Raw genomic sequence first — 18,416 nt, forward strand, 5'->3', positions numbered from 1 at the left:
TGGAATGGGGTAATTTCACCAAAAATGGATAGACTTTCTGAGAAAAATATTAAAGAGACACAGGGCAAATTGCCGAAGATTTGTTTTGAATTGATGGAAAATTTGGAATTGGTGGATGCTTTGAGACATATAAATAATAATGCAAAGGAATTTACTTATTTTTCAGGAAGGCATAAAACATTTTCGAGGATTGATATGATTTGGATGTCTAAAAGTTTAGTGAAAGATATTTCCAAGATGGATGTATTACCAAAAACTTTTTCGGATCACAATCCAGTGATATTGACTTTAAAAAAAAAAAATCTTGGATTTAAATGGAGACTAAATGAATCTTTATTACAGAATGATAAAATAGTGCAGGAATGTAAGAAGAAATTAAAAGAGTTTTTTGAACACAATTTATATAAAGGAACAGATGAAAATATTGTTTGGGACACAAGTAAAGCATTTATGAGGGGATATTTTATTAAATGTAACTGAATTAAAAAAGAAGAAACAACAGAAAATGCAATTAATCTTGGAAGAAATAAAACAAAAAGAGGAAGAATTGAAAAAGAATCCAACCAAAGCTTCTACTGTAAATCAAATTAAAATGTTACAGAAACAAGTGTCAATGTTGACAGTTAGAGAAATTGAAAGGAAATTAAACTTTGCTAAACAAAGGACTTTTGAATTTGCAAATAAACCGGGGAAATTGTTAGCATATAAATTAAGAAAAGAACGACAAAAAAATCTTATTTTAAAGATACAAGAAGGAGATGAGATGTTGACAGACAATGTAAAAATCCAAAGGGTTTTTCATCAATATTATTCAACTTTGTACAAGTGTCAGGAAATTCCCTCTGAAAAAATAGAAGAATATATATCAAAACAGAATTTGCCTAAAATTACAGATCTTCAGAGACAAGCTATTAATGGTCCTATTACGTCAAGAGAAATATCTGAGGCTATAAGTAAAATTAAATTAGGAAAGGCGCCAGGACCGGATGGACTATCAGCAATGTATTACAAATGCTTGGAGGAGGAACTTCTATTACCTTTACAGTACACAATGAATTCTATTTTGCAAGAAGGGAAGATACCGGATAGTTGGAAAAATGCCAATGTAACATTAATACCTAAAGAAGAGCAGGATCTAACTGAAACAAAAAATTATCGACCAATATCTTTATTGAATAATGATTGTAAAATTTTTACAACGATTTTGGCCGAAAGAATGAAAATAATATTGCAACAATTTATTCAGGAAGATCAAGTGGGGTTTTTACCTAAAAGACAATTACATGATAACGTCAGGAATGTTTTGAATTTGTTGGAATATCTTGAACAACGAAATGACATACAAGCAGCCTTGATTTTTCTGGACGCTGAGAAAGCATTCGATAATTTGAATTGGAAATTTATGTTTAAGGTTCTAGAGCAAATGGACTTTGGAGATAATTTTATAAAATGGATCACATCGATTTATACATCACAGAAGGCACAGATAATTGCCAATGGGGATTTAACGGACTCATGTGAAATACAAAAGGGCACAAGACAGGGATGTCCACTGTCCCCTCTCTTATTTATTTTGGTTCTAGAAGTGCTGCTTAGAGACATAAGGCAAGACAAAAGGATTTCGGGAATAAAGATAAAAAAAGAGGAATATAAATTGAGAGCATTTGCTGACGACTTGATAATTGTATTAGAAAATCCCTTGGAAGGAATCAAAATATTGATGGACAAATTAGAAGAATTTGGACCATTAGCAGGATTTAAGATCAATAATCAAAAAATGAAGATGCTGGTGAAAAATTTATCTTTAAGAGATCAAAAAGAGTTAATGGAGAAGATAGATTTTAAAATAGAAGAAAATGTGAAATATTTAGGTATCATTATGACAAATAAAAATTCAAAGTTGTTTCATAACAATTATGAAAAATTATGGTCAGAGATTAAGAAAGATTTGTTAAGATGGGATAAATTACAGTTGTCATTAATGGGCAGAATATCTGTAATAAAAATGAATGTATTGCCGAGAATGATGTTTCTATTTCAAACAATACCTGTCATATCCTCTGATTTACCTTTTAAACAATGGCAAAAAGATATTTCTAAATTTGTTTGGCAGGGGAAAAAACCAAGAATTAAATTTAAATTACTACAAGACGCCAAAGAAAGAGGAGGATTGGGTTTACCAAATTTGAGACTTTACTTTGCTGCTTGTTGCTTAGTCTGGATAAAAGAATGGATTGTATTGAGGAACAAAAGATTATTAGATTTGGAGGGTCATAACCTGAAGTGGGGATGGCATGGATATCTATGGTATGATAAAGTAAAAGTTAACGTGGATTTTAACAATCATTTTATAAGACGTCCTTTGTTGAAAATATGGAATAAATACAAAACAAGATTCTTTTCGAAAATACCACTATGCGTTTCAAGTCAAGAAGCATTTTATAGAAGAGAAATGGCTGGAAAAGAGAAATGGTTAACTTACCAAGAATTATTAGAAAATGTGCATGGAGAATATATAATGAAAGAGAGAGAACAACTAATAAAGGAAGGATATAGTTCTCAATGGTTTGCCTACTTACAATTGTTAGAAAGATACAAAATGGATTAAAAAATGTATGGGTTTGAAATAAATAAATCTGATTTTGAAGTAGATTTGTGTACAAATGATGAATGTATAATTGCAAAAATGTATAAATTTTTATTGAAAATGGATATGGAAGAAGAACATGTAAAAGAGTGTATGGTCAAGTGGGCAAAAAATTTGGCTATAATATACAAATGGATCAATGGGAAAATATGTGGAAAAAAGGTTTGAAATTTACATTATGTTATAATCTTAAAGAAAATTTTTATAAAATGATGTATCGTTGGTATATGACTCCAGAAAAATTGTCAAAAATGTATAGTAATGTTTCTAATGTATGTTGGAAATGTAAACAACAAGAAGGATCTTTCTACCATATGTGGTGGTCGTGTAAACAGGCAAAATCATTCTGGGCACAGATAGGTAGGATGATGCAAAAAATCTTGAAGATAAATATTCAGTCAAAGCCAGAATTTTTTCTATTGGGCTTTATGGGTAAACAAAAAGAAAAGAAATATGGAAGAATAATATTATATATGATCACGGCAGCAAGATTATTATATGCACAAAAGTGGAAAATGGAATTAATACCAACAATGGAAGAATGGCTATTGAAACTAATGGACTTAGTCGAGATGGACAAATTGACATGCCTTCTCAGAGAAAAAACGACAGATACATTTCTTAAGGAATGGAAGCCTCTTTTGGACTTTTTGTTGAAAGAAAAAAATGAAATGATAATGGGATTTGATGATTAATCAAGATAGACTATGGAAAAAAGTGAACTTTGTATGTTTTAGGGGTCAAGTTTGATATATATTATGTACCTATAGCTGATCTGTAACAAATTGGAAGTCAAGTTTTTTCTTTTTATTTTTGCTGTATTGTTTTTGTTGTTTGATTTTGTTGTGTCTGTTTTATAAAAATTTGAATAATAAAAATTATTACAAAAAAAAAAGAAAACCAATGTGTTTTGTTCCCACTCTTGTTCTGGAACCTCTATGCTTGTGCTCAGCACAACCTGCCTTTGCTCAGGCACCCACACTCTGAAATGTGTATTCTCAAATCCAAGTACATTTCCTTTCTGAGCTCTTGGGGCTAACTTTCCATGTCGTTTCCCTTTATCTATGTGCACCCAGCACTTTGCCCCAAATTGTTTAATGTGAGCCACCCTTGGCTTCTTCCCTGTTAGTTTCTCACATGGAGATACACCAAGGGCTCTATGTATCAACCTGTTCTGTATGTATGCCGCATATGTGATGCATTCTCACCAGAATGCGTTTGTCAGTTCAGAATCCCCCAGCATTGCTCTCGTGGCCTCCTGAAGGGATCTGTTTTTCCTCTCAGCCACCCCGGCAGTAAAGGTTTGCTCTATTCCTTTACTTTCTAGGTATTCTTTTAATGCTTTTCCAGTGAATTCACCCCCCTGATCTGAGCATATTCTCCTAATGGTGACACCATGTTGCACTTTCACTTTCTCAATGAACAAACGCAGTTTCTTCTCCGCCTCGTCTTTGCTCTTAAGCAAATAAACATTGCAATACCTCGTAAAGTCATCAACAATCACCATAAAGTATTTCGCACCTCCTTTTGAACTTTGAAATGGTCCTGACAAGTCTACATGTATTAATTGGTATGGTGCGTCAGTGCTACACTCAGCCTCTGTGTTCTTTGGTGCAACAGTGTCTTTAGCTTTGTGACATGCTTCGCAATCCACAAATTGCCCACACTCCTGCATTTTCAAATCTTCACTTTGTGCTGGAGTTTTCATAATGGTTTCATAATTAGCAAGCCCTAGATTCCTGTGCCATGTGTGCACGCAACTCTCATGTGTTTGCCTGTTTACTTTTAGTGCTGCACACGCTGCATGTTTGGTTTGAATCACATATTGAGCATCTTTAAGGCACCCCTCCATACAGACCTCATTGTTCTTAATCACTTTACATTTCCCTTTGTCAAATAGCACAGAATAACCCATTTCATTCAGTTTCTTTACAGATAATATATTACAATCCAATTGTGGAACAAACAATGCATCTGTAATTATTGTTTTCAGCAAACCTACTTTCAATGTACCTCTAGCCATCACGTCTCTTCTTGATCCATCCGCCAATATAACAGTCTCTGACACGGATCTTGATGTATGAAACAGTTCTGGATCTTTTATTAAACAATGAGATGCTCCCGAATCACAAATCCGCTCACATGGTTCTGATTTATGAGCTCTTTCACTCACCAGTTTAACGCTAGATTGCTGCCAGCCTCGTCTGCCACGCTTGGCTGCACAGTCTCGCTGTAAGTGCGTTGTAGCTCCACAGGAATAACATGCTTTCTGCCCATTCACTGTGTCTTTGAAGTTCTGCTTCTTGCTTCTTTCTTGCTCCGTCTTTGCTGATTCTTCTCTTCTCTGCCATTCCTGAAGAAGTTTAGACGTAATATATTCCTCATTAAGACCGGCTTCAGGCATCACTTCGATCGACGTCACAAGGGAATCCCAGGATTTATCAAGAGACGACAAGATTATAAACACTCTTTGAAGCCTAGAATGTGCCACGTTTCTCTCCTCTAATTCCGTGAACAGCCATCTGAATTCCATCAGATGCTCAGACATGGAACAGCCTTCTTCCAGTCTCATCTGATATAACTTCCGAGCCAGAAATATCTTAGATCCCGCTGTCTGTCTCACATGGATCCCATTTAACACTGCCCACATCATTTTGGAGGTCTGCTCATTCTGCACATATAGCAATTGAGAGTCTGACAATGACAAAATAATAAACGCTCTTGCCTTATCATCTTTGCGGAGCCATTCATTCTGCGGAGCTGCCGGTGGGGCTGTATCAATGACATCCCAGAGGTCTTCTTTAGTCAAAAATGCTTTCATCCATAGTTTCCAGCTACTGTAATTCTTCTCTGTTAGCCACTCCAGAGGTAACCCTGCTGACATTGCCACAGCCATACTCATCAGCACGCTTCTGTTCACCTCTCCAACACTCAGCCACAATCTTCACACGTCTTCTCGAACCTGCAACCTCTGTGTTACGCTGGGTAGGCTGGGCCCATAACCCCTGTTGTTCTGTGTGATGCAGCGAACCCAGTTGGCACAAGAGATTGCTAAGAGTATCCCGGTTAAAGGATTTCAGGTCCGGTAGAGATTCAGACGTGTTAATAGGTTTAAGAGTCTTTATTCCAAAAGACATACAGCTACAAGAATCACTAGCTCCAAAAACAACCCCCACACTTTCTTTCGGTTTGCCGAGCGCTTTTATCTCATTCCGTGCCCTTGCTCAGCAACATCTGCAGTTTGGCCTTGGCACGAACACATCGCTGGCTTAACCACATAATTGCCTGTTTTACTGTCCTTGTGGAAATGCATTGCTTCTGAGCATACAACACTTCTGTATCTTTAAAAGTTGTGCAGGGGGAAGGGAGAATTCCACCTTGTGGTTTTTCCCATTACAATGTTGCAAGAACACCTGCACTTGGCTGACTTTCTCTTCTCCTAAAGATACAGGATCAGTCTCAGGCCATGAACCTGGTAACCCTATTGTCAACTCCTCTACTGCTTTGCTTGTGAGCCAGGGACAGACAGACAGACAGACAGACAGACAGACAGACAGACAGACAGACACACACACACACATTCCAAAAGGTCCTCTCCAGCCCCAGGCAATGTCCCAAAATAGCCCCCCAGATACTCACTGCCACCCCATTTAGGTAGCTTACCAGCCTCCCACCTGCCCAGGCTGCTGCTGCCACCACCCTACCTCAACGGCTTACTTGCCTCCCACATTATCGCTGTCCCCCGCCCCCTTGCTGCCCACAAGCCTGCCATTGCCTTCCACCTGCCATCCTTGCTTCCCTCACTGCTTCACCTTGCTTGCCTGCCATTCTGCTGCTGCCCTCGGCCCACAGGTGTGACAGCTTACAAAAACATATCATTAGCTAGACAAAATGGGGCCCCCAAAGGGCAGAAACAGCTCAGCTCCATCCACGATCTCTACATTTCATGAAGTTGATTATGAAATAGAGGCGGTGGCTCAAAATATGTCAAGGCACATCCAGTCTGTCACAAAAAGCCATTCAGTCTCACAGGTTCTATCTCAAATTTCATAGTAGTCTGAAATTTCATGGCTGATTAAAACATCAGGGGGGGAAATAGTTCAAAGTTCCAATTCTAGTGTAAAAACAATACTTAACACAATCCTATACATGTCTACTCAGAAGTAAGTCCTGCTGATTTCAGTGAGGCTCACTGTCATTTAAGTAGGTATAGGACTGCAGCCTTAGTCACTTCATTCATGATTGCACATGCCCTATATATAACTTGAGCCAACTCCTTCAAAAAAACAAAAACTAAAAAACAAAAAAGCTGGAGCTAATATGCCTAATGACCCATTTGACCCTATTATATAGCTTTTTTTAAAAAAAAAGTCTGTTGTTCCAACCCAACTATAATGCATAGAAGATAGTTATATGTGACATGTTGCTCTAGCATGTGGGTACAAACATTCTGCTGAATGTGCATTCCATTTTTAAAAAACAGACTATGTTCACATCTGATTTACTTTCCTATCCAGCGAGTGACATGTACACAATTCATACTGAAAATTATGCATCCAATCTGTGTTTGTGATTCAGCAAGTGATATGCGTATTGAGGTGTGGTTATGCATGCAGATCTCAGGGTAGATCTATCTGTTCTATTGGAAGAAAGAACCTTTCAGTGCATTCCTAACAATGTCTACTCAGAGGTAAGTCCTACTGAATTCAGTGGGACTTGCTGCCAGGTATGTGGAGTTAAGATCGCAGCCAAATATATTGTCGATGGTGAAAATATACTTATTTTTCATAACAACTTTAAATAGTTATCTTAATTGTGTATTCCAAGGAAGGAATGTTGCTTCCCAATTTGTTTCAAATTAAGCATGAGATGCCTACAGGAGAAAAACAATTAATTTCTTTCATTTCAGTGGACGTAACAATCAAGGTAGTGTCATTTGAAACACATTTGAAAGAGGACATCCAATACAAACAGCAAATATAACATACACTTTCAAGTGTTGTATCAGGACAAACTTTACCAGTGAGTAGTTATCTCAAAATGTTTAACTGCACATTTAAAATAATATGCTTCTAGCTTACTAAGTGATATAACAAAAAGAGAGAGATGTTTTACCTATTCCTGTAGATTTCTTGCCGTCTTCTTTAAAAAAATCAAAATAAAAGGGAGGTCATAAGATCGTAATCAGATTCCCTCAGGTTAAAAGGGTAATAAGCTCCTCAAAACTTTCCATTTAAGAAAAGGGTGGCTGTAAAAAAGTGGATCACATAAAAGAACTGGGTTCAGCATCTGTGAATCTGCAAGTGCCCATTACATACTCTGCACACATGAATGAAACAAGAATTCCTAGGTTTGCTATCATGTGATACCAATTTAGGAGCCACTGCTTGCTTTGATTGCCATTAGTAGTACTCACTGCATTAACAAAGCTCTTTTTAATCCTCCCTCAGCTGTTACAAAGGGCAAAGGAGGAAAAGAGTAAATGGATCAATACTAGTTCTATCAGAAAAAAAACCCACCCACCCAACTAAGGTTAATGATACGATTGCAAGTTGGGGAAAAGTATTGAATAATGCACAGAGTATCTTTACTCTCAATCTCTCTTAAACGCAGAACAAAGATTCTTTTTGGCAGTAGCTATTTACATAAGAGAAAACTGAGACAAATAAGGAGAACCAGTATGAGAGTGCTCAGTTTCTTTCATGTACTTATTTTCATGTTGGCCAGTTATAAGCTACCTGTGCTCAGGTCTTAAAATCAGGCAAAGGAGAACTTGGTATTATTTGACTTGAGTAATGGTTGATCAAACTTCCAGTGCTAGACCAGGCTTTGTGGCAGGGAATACCCAAAATGGGACTAGTCTAAGACATTTTGCTGTGTGAAGGACAAAATGGCATCCTCCCATTGCATGTACAGAAGTCAACCAGACGGGTAGTTGTAGCTGACCTCAGTGCTGGTGATGACACAGCATCCTCCAGCACACCTGAGCCCAACAGGCTAATTTAAGGGGTGCATGGACAGGCCATATGACACTGTTGAGAAATTTAAAGTGGCAAAGAATGCCCACTGCTCACCTCAAAGCACCCGGGCAGAAGTGCGAGCTGAGATAGAATCCTAATTATTCGTTTGACTAAGAGCCACCCAGATATCAAGTAAGACACAGACAACTTCTTGATCAAAAAGGGCTTTCACACTCACACGGGCACAACAGCTTGGCAAGGATGAGAGCAACTCTTTATTGTTCAGCATGACAATATATAGCATTCTGAAACGCTCTATCAACAAACAAAATGTAACTAAAACAAGAGAAAAGTAACAGGCCTAAGCTACATATCACTTGCTACATATCAAAGTCAGGAAGTTTCCCTTTGAAAATCAGAACCCACGTCCATCTCATCCTGAGATAAGGAATGGTATGTTGGGGTGAAGTAACACTTTGGGACACCATAAACGAAAGACACATATACAAAGAGATACATATGGCCCTGAGAACTATCTTCAAGGAATATTCTATTACACACTTCTGAGAGGATATTGACACATTGGGGGAGACTGTGGTCATTTATTACAAAGGAAAACAGCATGGCATGAAAGGAGTTGAGAATACACAGAGTACAGGAAAATAAAACAGTCAAGGACAGCTGAATGATTATCTTGTCTGGAACATAGTTGCAGCCTGGTAGGCACCATCTCCCGTACGTTCCCACAGTGAAGAAACGAAACTTAAAGAGTGCTTTCCTGCCAGTTAGGCCCATGATGCTTTGCAACTTTGGTTCTACTGTGCTATTGTGACTTTAGATCAAGACTTAACTGAGGCCTTACTCTGATTTGTCCTAACAACACACACAGCTGTAGTTTTCCAGCACATCACAGCTGCCAGAGGCACTACCCTTGCTCTGGTAGGTCCAGCCCTGACCCAAATGTAACCCTGGAGTTGTCTCATGACCTTTTAGCTGGATCTCAAGGCGAAGAGCAGCAGACAGAAGCAGCAATTCATAGTAACGTTGGAACCCTCATTGCAGTAGTGAGGCTCCGGTATGTCTCCAACGGCTAGGGCTAAGGAGTTCAGCTGCCTGTGTTAACTTGACTTACAGAGATTGCAACTTCTTACCCTGAACAGGAGGTTACGGGCTATACAGTACTTTTTCTTCTACCTGCAAGCAGATCTGTACTATCCAGGGACCACACAGAGATTCATGCTCATTTAGAGACAGGGAGAACATAGCAGCCAGGGACACGTGAGTTCTGCTGGCCCACCTTTGAAATGAGTGAGGCAGAATTCCTTGCCACCAATGAACTTGGGAATTGCTACTGGCTATAGTTGTATGGCTGAGCGAGCCCCGTCAGGAATAACTCAAGCATAAGGGGGAAAGGCGCATTGTGAACTGGTCCCAGTTCTACCTTGTAACAAATGTTCCAGGGGGTGGGGTGAAAATGGTTTGTCTGCATTCCTAACAGGCTTTGAGTTCTGTGCACTGAACCAGAAAGGATAAAGTGGGGGGTGGGGAGGAGAGAGTGGGAAGCCTTTGAGCTCCAGAGGTGAGGGACCTATAGGCTTCAAAAAGAATGTTTGCATTCTTCCAGAAGAGAAGTAAATATCACCAAGATGTTTACATAGCTGAATATGCATGCAAGAGTGTTACTTCGAATCGTACGGCTTCAGAGGAGACAGTCTTATCGAAGCACAAATCCATGGATGACCGTCAGTACAAGGCAAACACTGTTCTCATTGCCCAGGGCCTGTAGCTCAGTGGCAGAAAACAGGCTTTGCATGCAGAAAGTCCCAGGCTCAAACCACATCAATACCTGTTAAAAAGATCCAACATAGCAGGACAAGCAGGAAACAGGCCTCGCTAAGGCATTTATTGCCAGGCATTGTGGCAATATTAGGCTGGAAGGATCCATATAGGGCTTATTCTTATGCTTTGATTTCTTATGCAGGGCTTTAGTGTAAGTCATCTCAGGTGCCTGACAACACCACAATAAAAAAAATGGGTTGGATCTAGACCAGCGTTTCACAACTAGTAGGCCACCAGATGTTGTTGGACCACAATTCCCATGTTTCCTGACCATTGGCAATGCTGGCTGAGGCTGATGGGAGTTGTGGTCCAACAACATCTGATGGCACACTAGTTGGGAAACGCTGATCTAGACTAAGGATGCAGTCCAAGCTCCTCCTGCCAGCAGAGCTTTGTGGAGCGGCCATACCACTGCTGCATCTGTAGCACTGCTGCATGCGGCAGCCTAGGGGGAGGCAGGATGATTGGGCCCAATGCCATCACACAACAGCAGTGAAACTAACTCAGGATCCCAAGGATGACTCATCCTCTACCTACCTCCGGAACACCACATTTCGGGTGCATCGGTGGACAACACATTCAGTAGGTGAAAGGGGGAGTGCCATGTCAGGGTGATGCCTGTATCACTGTTGGTGGTGGCTGGTGGGAGACTGGTTTAGTCAGCAGGGCTGAGTGGAGGGACACCTCTGCTCAACCCAAACCCTCCCCTCTCTCAGCCTGGTGTCCTGCAGGTTTGGAGTGCTCTGCAAGTCTAAAGTCAGAAGGCACTAGAGCTGCTTTCACACATGGGGCTGATTGAGTTAGTTTATGGATTAAAAAGGTAGCATTTCTGTCCCGATTTCTAAAATCAATTTCACACTACAGTACCTGTTGTGTTAAGGAACAGCAGTCTTTTCAGCCGATATACCGGCATTTCGCACAACTGTGTTTCACATGGCTTGCTTTCGTCCCTCACCCATTACACACAAGTGCACTGTTCCCCACTGTGTAGGAGGTCTAATATCTCGTCTTGTCACCATGTAAACCCTCTCCCTTTAGGATCTGACTTCTAACATTATTCTAGTTGTATCAACACAGGGGTGTGTGGGAAATGCTGCTGCTATCTGTGCCGAAATTTGCACTACAGTCCACTAGAATTCCAGAGCTAGCTTGTACGTCATGTGAAAGGTCAAATATAATGCGCAAATTACCAGGTAAGAAATCATCAGAATAATGAAATAAAGTGCAGTGTGTAAGCAGCCTTAGTGAGCGTGTGGCTGCTTTCACACTGCACTTTATTCAATACAGCTCCAGATTACTTTGTCAAGGACTCTGTGGAAAGGAGAATGAAGCATGACGACTTCCATTCAAAGGTCGCTCTGTGAAATGACTGGATTTTCAAGACAGACAAAAGCAAGTACATTACAAGGCAAGTAGGCTTATTATTTATTTATTAAATTTGTATCCCACCCTTCCTCCTAAAGGAGCCCAGCCATGCTGTGCTGATGTCACCTCACTTAAATAGTGTTAATAAAGGATTAGACAAGTTTGTGGAAAACAGACCTACCAAACCTTATTAGCCACCTTAGCTAAAAAAACATCCTGTATGTTCAGAGGGTGTACATTGCCATTGCCAGATGTTGCAGACATCCAGGAAAGTTTTGCCCACCATGCCTTTCTCATGGCTGGGCACTCTTGGAAGCAGACTGCAGTACTAGATAGATCTTTCAACTAATCCAGCAGGAAGTGTTGTTATGACAGATGTTAGCAACTCTTCTTCCCATACCAATGTCCATGGCCTATCCAACTGCTACAAGTTTTCATTTCTCTCTGTTCTGTGCCATGTTAATATTCCTTTGTCAATTTGATTTTTCAACTACATGTTCAAAATTTAAGGCTCAGAAGTTTTCTTTGCAAGGCTGAAACTGAGTTGGCATTGTTTTGGTTTAACAACATTTAAAAAGCCAGGGGAATTTGCTCTTACATACAGGGGTCTCAAACTGCTTGGCCCAGTATCAAAATATGAAAGAGAAAGAATCAAGAATGTGATAATCTAAGATTGTTAACAAAAAACTTCATGTATGGCTTTCAGTTTGCCTAGAAATAACGGGACCCCTTTCTTGCAAAATAATCCAACACAGTGACAAGTCCAAGGGAAGGCACTGATTAGCATGCCTTAAACAAGTTCTTAGGAAACCCACTGCAATGTGCCAGAAGTGAACAAGGCAGGAATTATTAAAGCAGAACTTTGCCAATGAACCCTAATTAAGGATTAACCTTCTGGAATATAAGACAGTTTGTTTTCAGGCAAGGCAAATTTCAACAATAAAAAGAGGAATTCTCACCAAGATTAACACACTGTTCCACTTTTCAAATAATCAAGGGATCCTTTTTATTTTCCAATTATGCAGAGTTCTAACTGTCCTGAGGGCATTTTGGGGGGGTAGTTTTAGCTTTAAAAAATTACAGTTCATGACTTTGACAGATACCCTGATTTGTGCATATATAATTTTTTGAAGTCATGTCATCCCCTTCAAAAAATATTCCTTTAATCGTTAACACATGCTACAATTACAACACATTTTAGGGTGCATTATTAAAACCATTAGTTTACTTATTCATGAACCTTCTTTAATTACCTTTTGTGAACCCTTTCTGAGTTAATTGGAAATATGCGATGGGGTGTATCCAACTAATTTCTAGTCAGAGTAGACCCAGTGAAATTAACAGACCTTAGTAAATCAGGTCCTTTAATTTCAATAGGTCTACTCTAAGTATGGCAATATAGTAGCCAGGATTCTGCACACTCCCTGGATACTGTAGGATACAATAGCTACTATACCTTCTGCTATACAGCTAATCAAATTCCTGATCAAGTTTATCCCCAAAGAATAGTTGGAATTACAACGCTGTTTATGGGAAAAATCTAAATGGAAAAATTGTTCAGTTCATCAGAACATCAGTCCAAATTTCCTTAGCAAAAAATATTCCTGTGCCTGAAACTACAGAAAATTATTATTATTATTATTATTATTGTTATTATTATTATTGTTATTATTGTTATTATTATATCCTACCTTTTCCCCAGAACTGGGACTTAAGGTAGCTTACGAAAACGAAAACAAATACAGTTAAAAACATAAAAAACATACAGAAGTTAATTAAAATGTAATTAAACTATGAAATTAAAACACATCAATTAAAAACCGCAAAATATAAATCAGTAAAAACCACACCCTATTTAATAGCCCTGGCAGTCAGTTCCCCAAAACCTGTTGGAACAGGAAAGTCTTCACCTGCCGACAGGAGGATAGCAGGGAGGGAGCCAGTCTAACCTCCCTAGGAAGGGAGTTTACTTGGGGGGCAGCCACCAAGAAGGCTCATTCCCATGTTCCCACCAGGCATGCCTGTGAGGATGGCAGGACTGACAGAAGGGCCTCCGCCAATGATCTCAGGGTTGGGACAGGCTCATATGGGAAGATACGGTCCTTCAGATAGCCTGGACCCAAGCCAAATAGGACTTTATTGATCATAACCAGCACTTTGAATTGTGCTCAGAAACAAACCAGTTGCCAGTGGAGCTGTTGTAACAAAGGAGTCATGTGCTCCCTGCAACCAGCCCCAGTTAACAATCTGGCTGCGGCTTTTTGGACCAGCTGAAGTTTTCAAACATTCTTCAAATTAATTAAGAGGAACTGTTGGGTGAAAATATGGATTCAAAAACAATTGAAATGATGAAGCCACAACAGCTATGTGTTCATTTGAAAGCTGAGAGTCAAGCAAAGATAATGGCAAAATTACTGCTCATCATCTAAAAAAAAAAACTTGAAACATGGGGTGAACTAGAAGATACAAAGCTGCGATTTTGCCATCTGTCAAATCATGTTATCAGACTTTGAAAGAAACATACAAAATCATAGCATAGGAGCATGATTATTTCACATCTAGCTGAATAAACCTTAGTGAAGGATTAATCCAGGCATTTGTACAATTTGGCAGGGGGAGTGTATTAAAGGAGGTTGCCTTAGGTATTTTAATGGCAACCTATTCATACTGCACTCCCTTTAAAACCCATTTTAGAAACGATAAAATCAATGGGTGCAGCAATTGGCAGGGAGAAGCTCCCTGATTCACAGCTAAAGTCCATTACAGCTTTTGGAATTTGGTCTGGGAGCTATACTTAAGAATAAGCTTGGATCTCTCTGAGCCTTGACGTTTTAGCTGAGGAATAGGATTTGTGTGATGTGGGCATCTAGTGATTCTTTAGAAGGTGTGATACCACAAAATCCCTTGGAAAGTTTCTCACATTAAAAAGCCCTACTAAACTGTTTGTGACAGATGTTTTATTCAGTGGGAAATTATAATTTTGCATATACATGGCACAATTATGTACAGTAAACTTCCAATGTTAAGAATTCTGTAGTGCACAGAAAGTTATCAATTCAAGATACATTTTATATATATATTTAGAAGCTAAAATATAGACAAGGTTGGAGTGAGATTAATGAGGTGTTGGCTAGTTATCCATTGATGAATGTAAGGAATACTGATAACTGAGTGTTCCAAAAAGTTTTTTTTAATAAACGAAACAACTAGTAAAGTTAATTGAAATATTTATAATACTATTCAGTCATTGCACAGTAGTTCCAATATACAATCAAAAAGATGGAAAGAACACAACACTTAATTTGAAAAAAAATCTATTGCACCCACAATTTAGAAGTTTTTAATTTTTTAAATTCTATTCTACTAATATCTTATAAACATTTACAACACATCAGTAAACATGAAGTTCTACCTGCAGTGCAGCATAAAGGGGGAGAAGGGAACCTTCAGCTATCAGAATAGATGTTCAATGCCCATTTATGGCACCCATTTATGCTAAAGAAAGCTACTTCATTTACCAGCCATCATTCCTACAATGAGTAACACAAGCTCCCTGTGTTTGGTAATAATTAGAAGTTCTCTGTTATATTCTGTTCACTGAACGGCCCGTTGCTCAATGCTACGTTGTGGCGTTTTGCCTCAGTGCTTGTAACATCAATCCCTCGCAACATGCATTCCTGCTTAGTGGCCTGTTAGATAGTCCTGTGTTGAATCTGAAGCAAAGGAGTCTGCATCTTCATTGTCGGAGTCATCACTACTATCATCGGCAGTTGGCTCTCCTGTCAGTGCTATCCGAGCATAGTCATCCGTGTCTATAGATTTACAGAAATGGATGGCATATTTCAGTTTTTCTTCTAGCACCTGTTTGCAAGAATACCTGGGCAGCTTCAGCAGAAAAAAGCACGTATAAGACTCTGGAAGGAAGTGGTCTGGAGGGTTGTATTTATCCAGAACCTGTAAAGTCAAAAAAGAAACAAAATTTCTGTTTTGCTGAACCACTAACACAAACATAATCTTTACAGTGTATCATAGAAACATGCTTTTCTTTTTCTCTCCAAGAAAAGCAGCAACTTCCTTAAAATTTGTATCTGTATAACATTTTGTTATCATCTCTTCTTAAACACTGTAAGAAAATAGAAGTTTTTTGCATAAGTTATCTTTTTTCCTCCCCTTTTCATTTGCTGGTTTAAACCATTAATATGAAAAGAAATAATCCCTAATGATATTTAAGTTTATAGCTCATCTCAAAGTAGGCAACTGTTTCCCAGTGAAGGCACAAGTCACCTATTCAGTAGAAAAACCGTAAGAGCAAGAAAAATCTGTTAATGCAGTAATCACAAGAAATGCACTGTACAATAATTTTGGAACAAGTTAGAACATTCAGGCTACATCAAACAGCATTCTGATTTCAAGAAAATTCCTAAAGGTGCTGTTTTCTTTTTCAAATACACCATACGCACACATACCCTACTGTGCATGCACATCCCAAGAGAAAAAGCAGCCATGTGATGTTCAGACCAAATAATGGTACTAGCTGGAAATTCATTCCAACTAGTTGCAGCCTATCATTCTGAAATTCTCCATGTCTTACCTGGATGACAAAGTCCCTGCCTCTGAAATCTGCAATTGTTCTAGGTAGCCTGGTCCTGCCCCATACGAAGCGCAGAAAAAGAGAACGTTCTGTGTTGGAGAAGGATTCCATTACCTCCCAGAACCACTGTATAAGAGAAGCAGTGGGCTCAATCCCTTTATAAGTGGCCACGGATTTCAGAAGGTGCAGAGGGATATCTGGACTCCCACAGACCTGAAAAAAAGAGAACATAATAACAAGGGAATCTATCACAAGTGATTTTTTTTAAAAAATGTTCTCATGCTATTCATGATTTCTTCCAGTGAGAACATTACTACTACTATGTATTAACAGGGCTGTGTTTTAAAGCATATTACAAATACAGAACCTGTCGCATCCAAGAACAATGACTTGTCCTGTGATGCAGCAAGAACAGGTATGCCATTTATTCAGGAAACACATAATGTCCATACTTGACGCTGTGCTAGATTAAGAGAAATGCACTGTGATGTGATTCCTGTCCAAGTATTAAACCAGAGATGCAGATTGCCTGGTTGGTTGGTTGGTTGGTTGGTTGCCTGCAGTGGGCAAAAATTGCTCTTAGCCCAGATAACCAGATTATTCTTCCCTTATTTATTTCCTTATTGAGAGCTTGAGGCTCTTCAGTGGGGCCCCAGGGCCTGCAGCCCTTCAGATATTGTTGGACTCCAGCTCCCATCAGCCCCAGCTAGCATGATGGGAACTGTAGTCCAATAACGTCTGGAGGGCCACAGGTTCCTCAGTCTGGCTCTGCAGCAAACATTCAGCACAAAGACCTTGTCTGGCTGCTATGTCTATTATATGTGCTTCTGCTTACTCAGTCTCTGTCACTCAACAGCCAATATACTGCCGATCCAGACTTTAAAACTGCACAGGATTGAATTGAAAAATGGAAATTTTACTCACCGTGAATTTCTATTTGTAGATAGTGCTGGAGAACATTCCTCAGTAGGGATGACTCCTACCGGTCGTGACAGGCAGGGTCTCTAAGCTTCTTGGTATCCTCTCCTGGGGCAGAAGTCATCCCTCTCTCCAGACTGAACTGACAGAGCCAGGAACACTCCTCAGGCCCCATATCCGCAGCTTTTCAGACATCCCTAAAGTGGAAGCCCGTACTAGGAAATAGCTGAAGAAAAGTGACAGACCAACACGGAACCAACGTGCTGGAGGAAAGGTCACACATGAAGGAAGACACACAATACTAAACAACGTGTGCAAATGGAAGGCGCTGGCAGAAGCCCTAACTCCCCCACTCCCCTCCCGCTCCAGAAGGTTGAAGCAGAGGAATGAGAGGTGGGTGCAATGTCCTCCAGCACTGTCTACAAATAGAAATTCACAGTGAGTAAAATTTCCATTTTAGCTAGATAGTGCTGGAGAACATTCCTCAGTAGGGATATGACTGAGCAGTGTACTAGAACTCCGGGTGGGATTCCTCTAGCTAGGGGGCAACACCTTCTGGAGCACCTTCCTGCCAAATGCAGCATTGGCTGATGAGAATGAATCTATTTTGTAGTGCCTGATGAAGGTGTGTGGAGAAGCCCATGTAGCCGCCCTACAGATATCCATTATGGGGAACCCTCCCTTAAATGCTGCTGAAGCCGCCGCCCCCCAAATTGAGTGTGCTGTGGTACCCAATGGAGGTTCCTTACGCAGTGCTTCATATGCATGTGCTATAGCCGCTCTGAGCCAGCGCGAAATAGAGTAGGTCGTCACCTTACACCCCTTTGATTTCCCAGAGAAGGCCACAAAGACGGCTTCTGACCTCCTGAACTCTAAGGTATGTTCCAGGTAGAAACTGAGAGCCCTCCTCACATCAAGAGAGTGCCATGTACATTCCTAGGCACAGGAGGGAGCGGGGCAGAATGAAGGGAGAACCACTTCCTGTGACCTATGGAAAACAGGATTGATTTTAGGTAGGAATGCCGGGTCTGGTTGGAGGACAACCTTGTCCTGGTGGAACGCACACAGTTGAGGCTCCAAAGATAATGCCCCCAAC

The 18,416-nt window shown here is 39.8% G+C and overlaps 2 protein-coding genes across 6 annotated transcripts in view; both read right to left on the bottom strand.

The window, feature by feature from the left end:
- OCA2 (OCA2 melanosomal transmembrane protein) overlaps nucleotides 1-8,001 on the bottom strand; it is a 297,850-nt gene extending 289,849 nt beyond the window's left edge. The window contains exon 1 of the mRNA XM_061629684.1: nucleotides 7,763-8,001. The gene's annotated coding sequence lies outside the window, so the exon portion shown is untranslated. The remainder of the gene's footprint in view (nucleotides 1-7,762) is intronic.
- A 6,761-nt stretch (nucleotides 8,002-14,762) lies between these two features.
- HERC2 (HECT and RLD domain containing E3 ubiquitin protein ligase 2) overlaps nucleotides 14,763-18,416 on the bottom strand; it is a 179,306-nt gene continuing 175,652 nt past the window's right edge. For all 5 annotated transcript variants that reach the window (XM_061626960.1, XM_061626959.1, XM_061626958.1 and 2 more), the window contains exons 92-93: nucleotides 16,403-16,615; nucleotides 14,763-15,765 (exon numbers count right to left, since the gene is read on the bottom strand). In XM_061626960.1, the coding sequence (XP_061482944.1) occupies nucleotides 15,493-15,765; nucleotides 16,403-16,615 (486 nt within the window). In that variant the 3' untranslated portion in view covers nucleotides 14,763-15,492. The remainder of the gene's footprint in view (nucleotides 15,766-16,402; nucleotides 16,616-18,416) is intronic.

This window comes from Rhineura floridana, chromosome 5 (genome assembly GCF_030035675.1).
Source record: "Rhineura floridana isolate rRhiFlo1 chromosome 5, rRhiFlo1.hap2, whole genome shotgun sequence".
In the NCBI taxonomy this organism is placed as follows: Eukaryota; Metazoa; Chordata; class Lepidosauria; order Squamata; family Rhineuridae; genus Rhineura; species Rhineura floridana.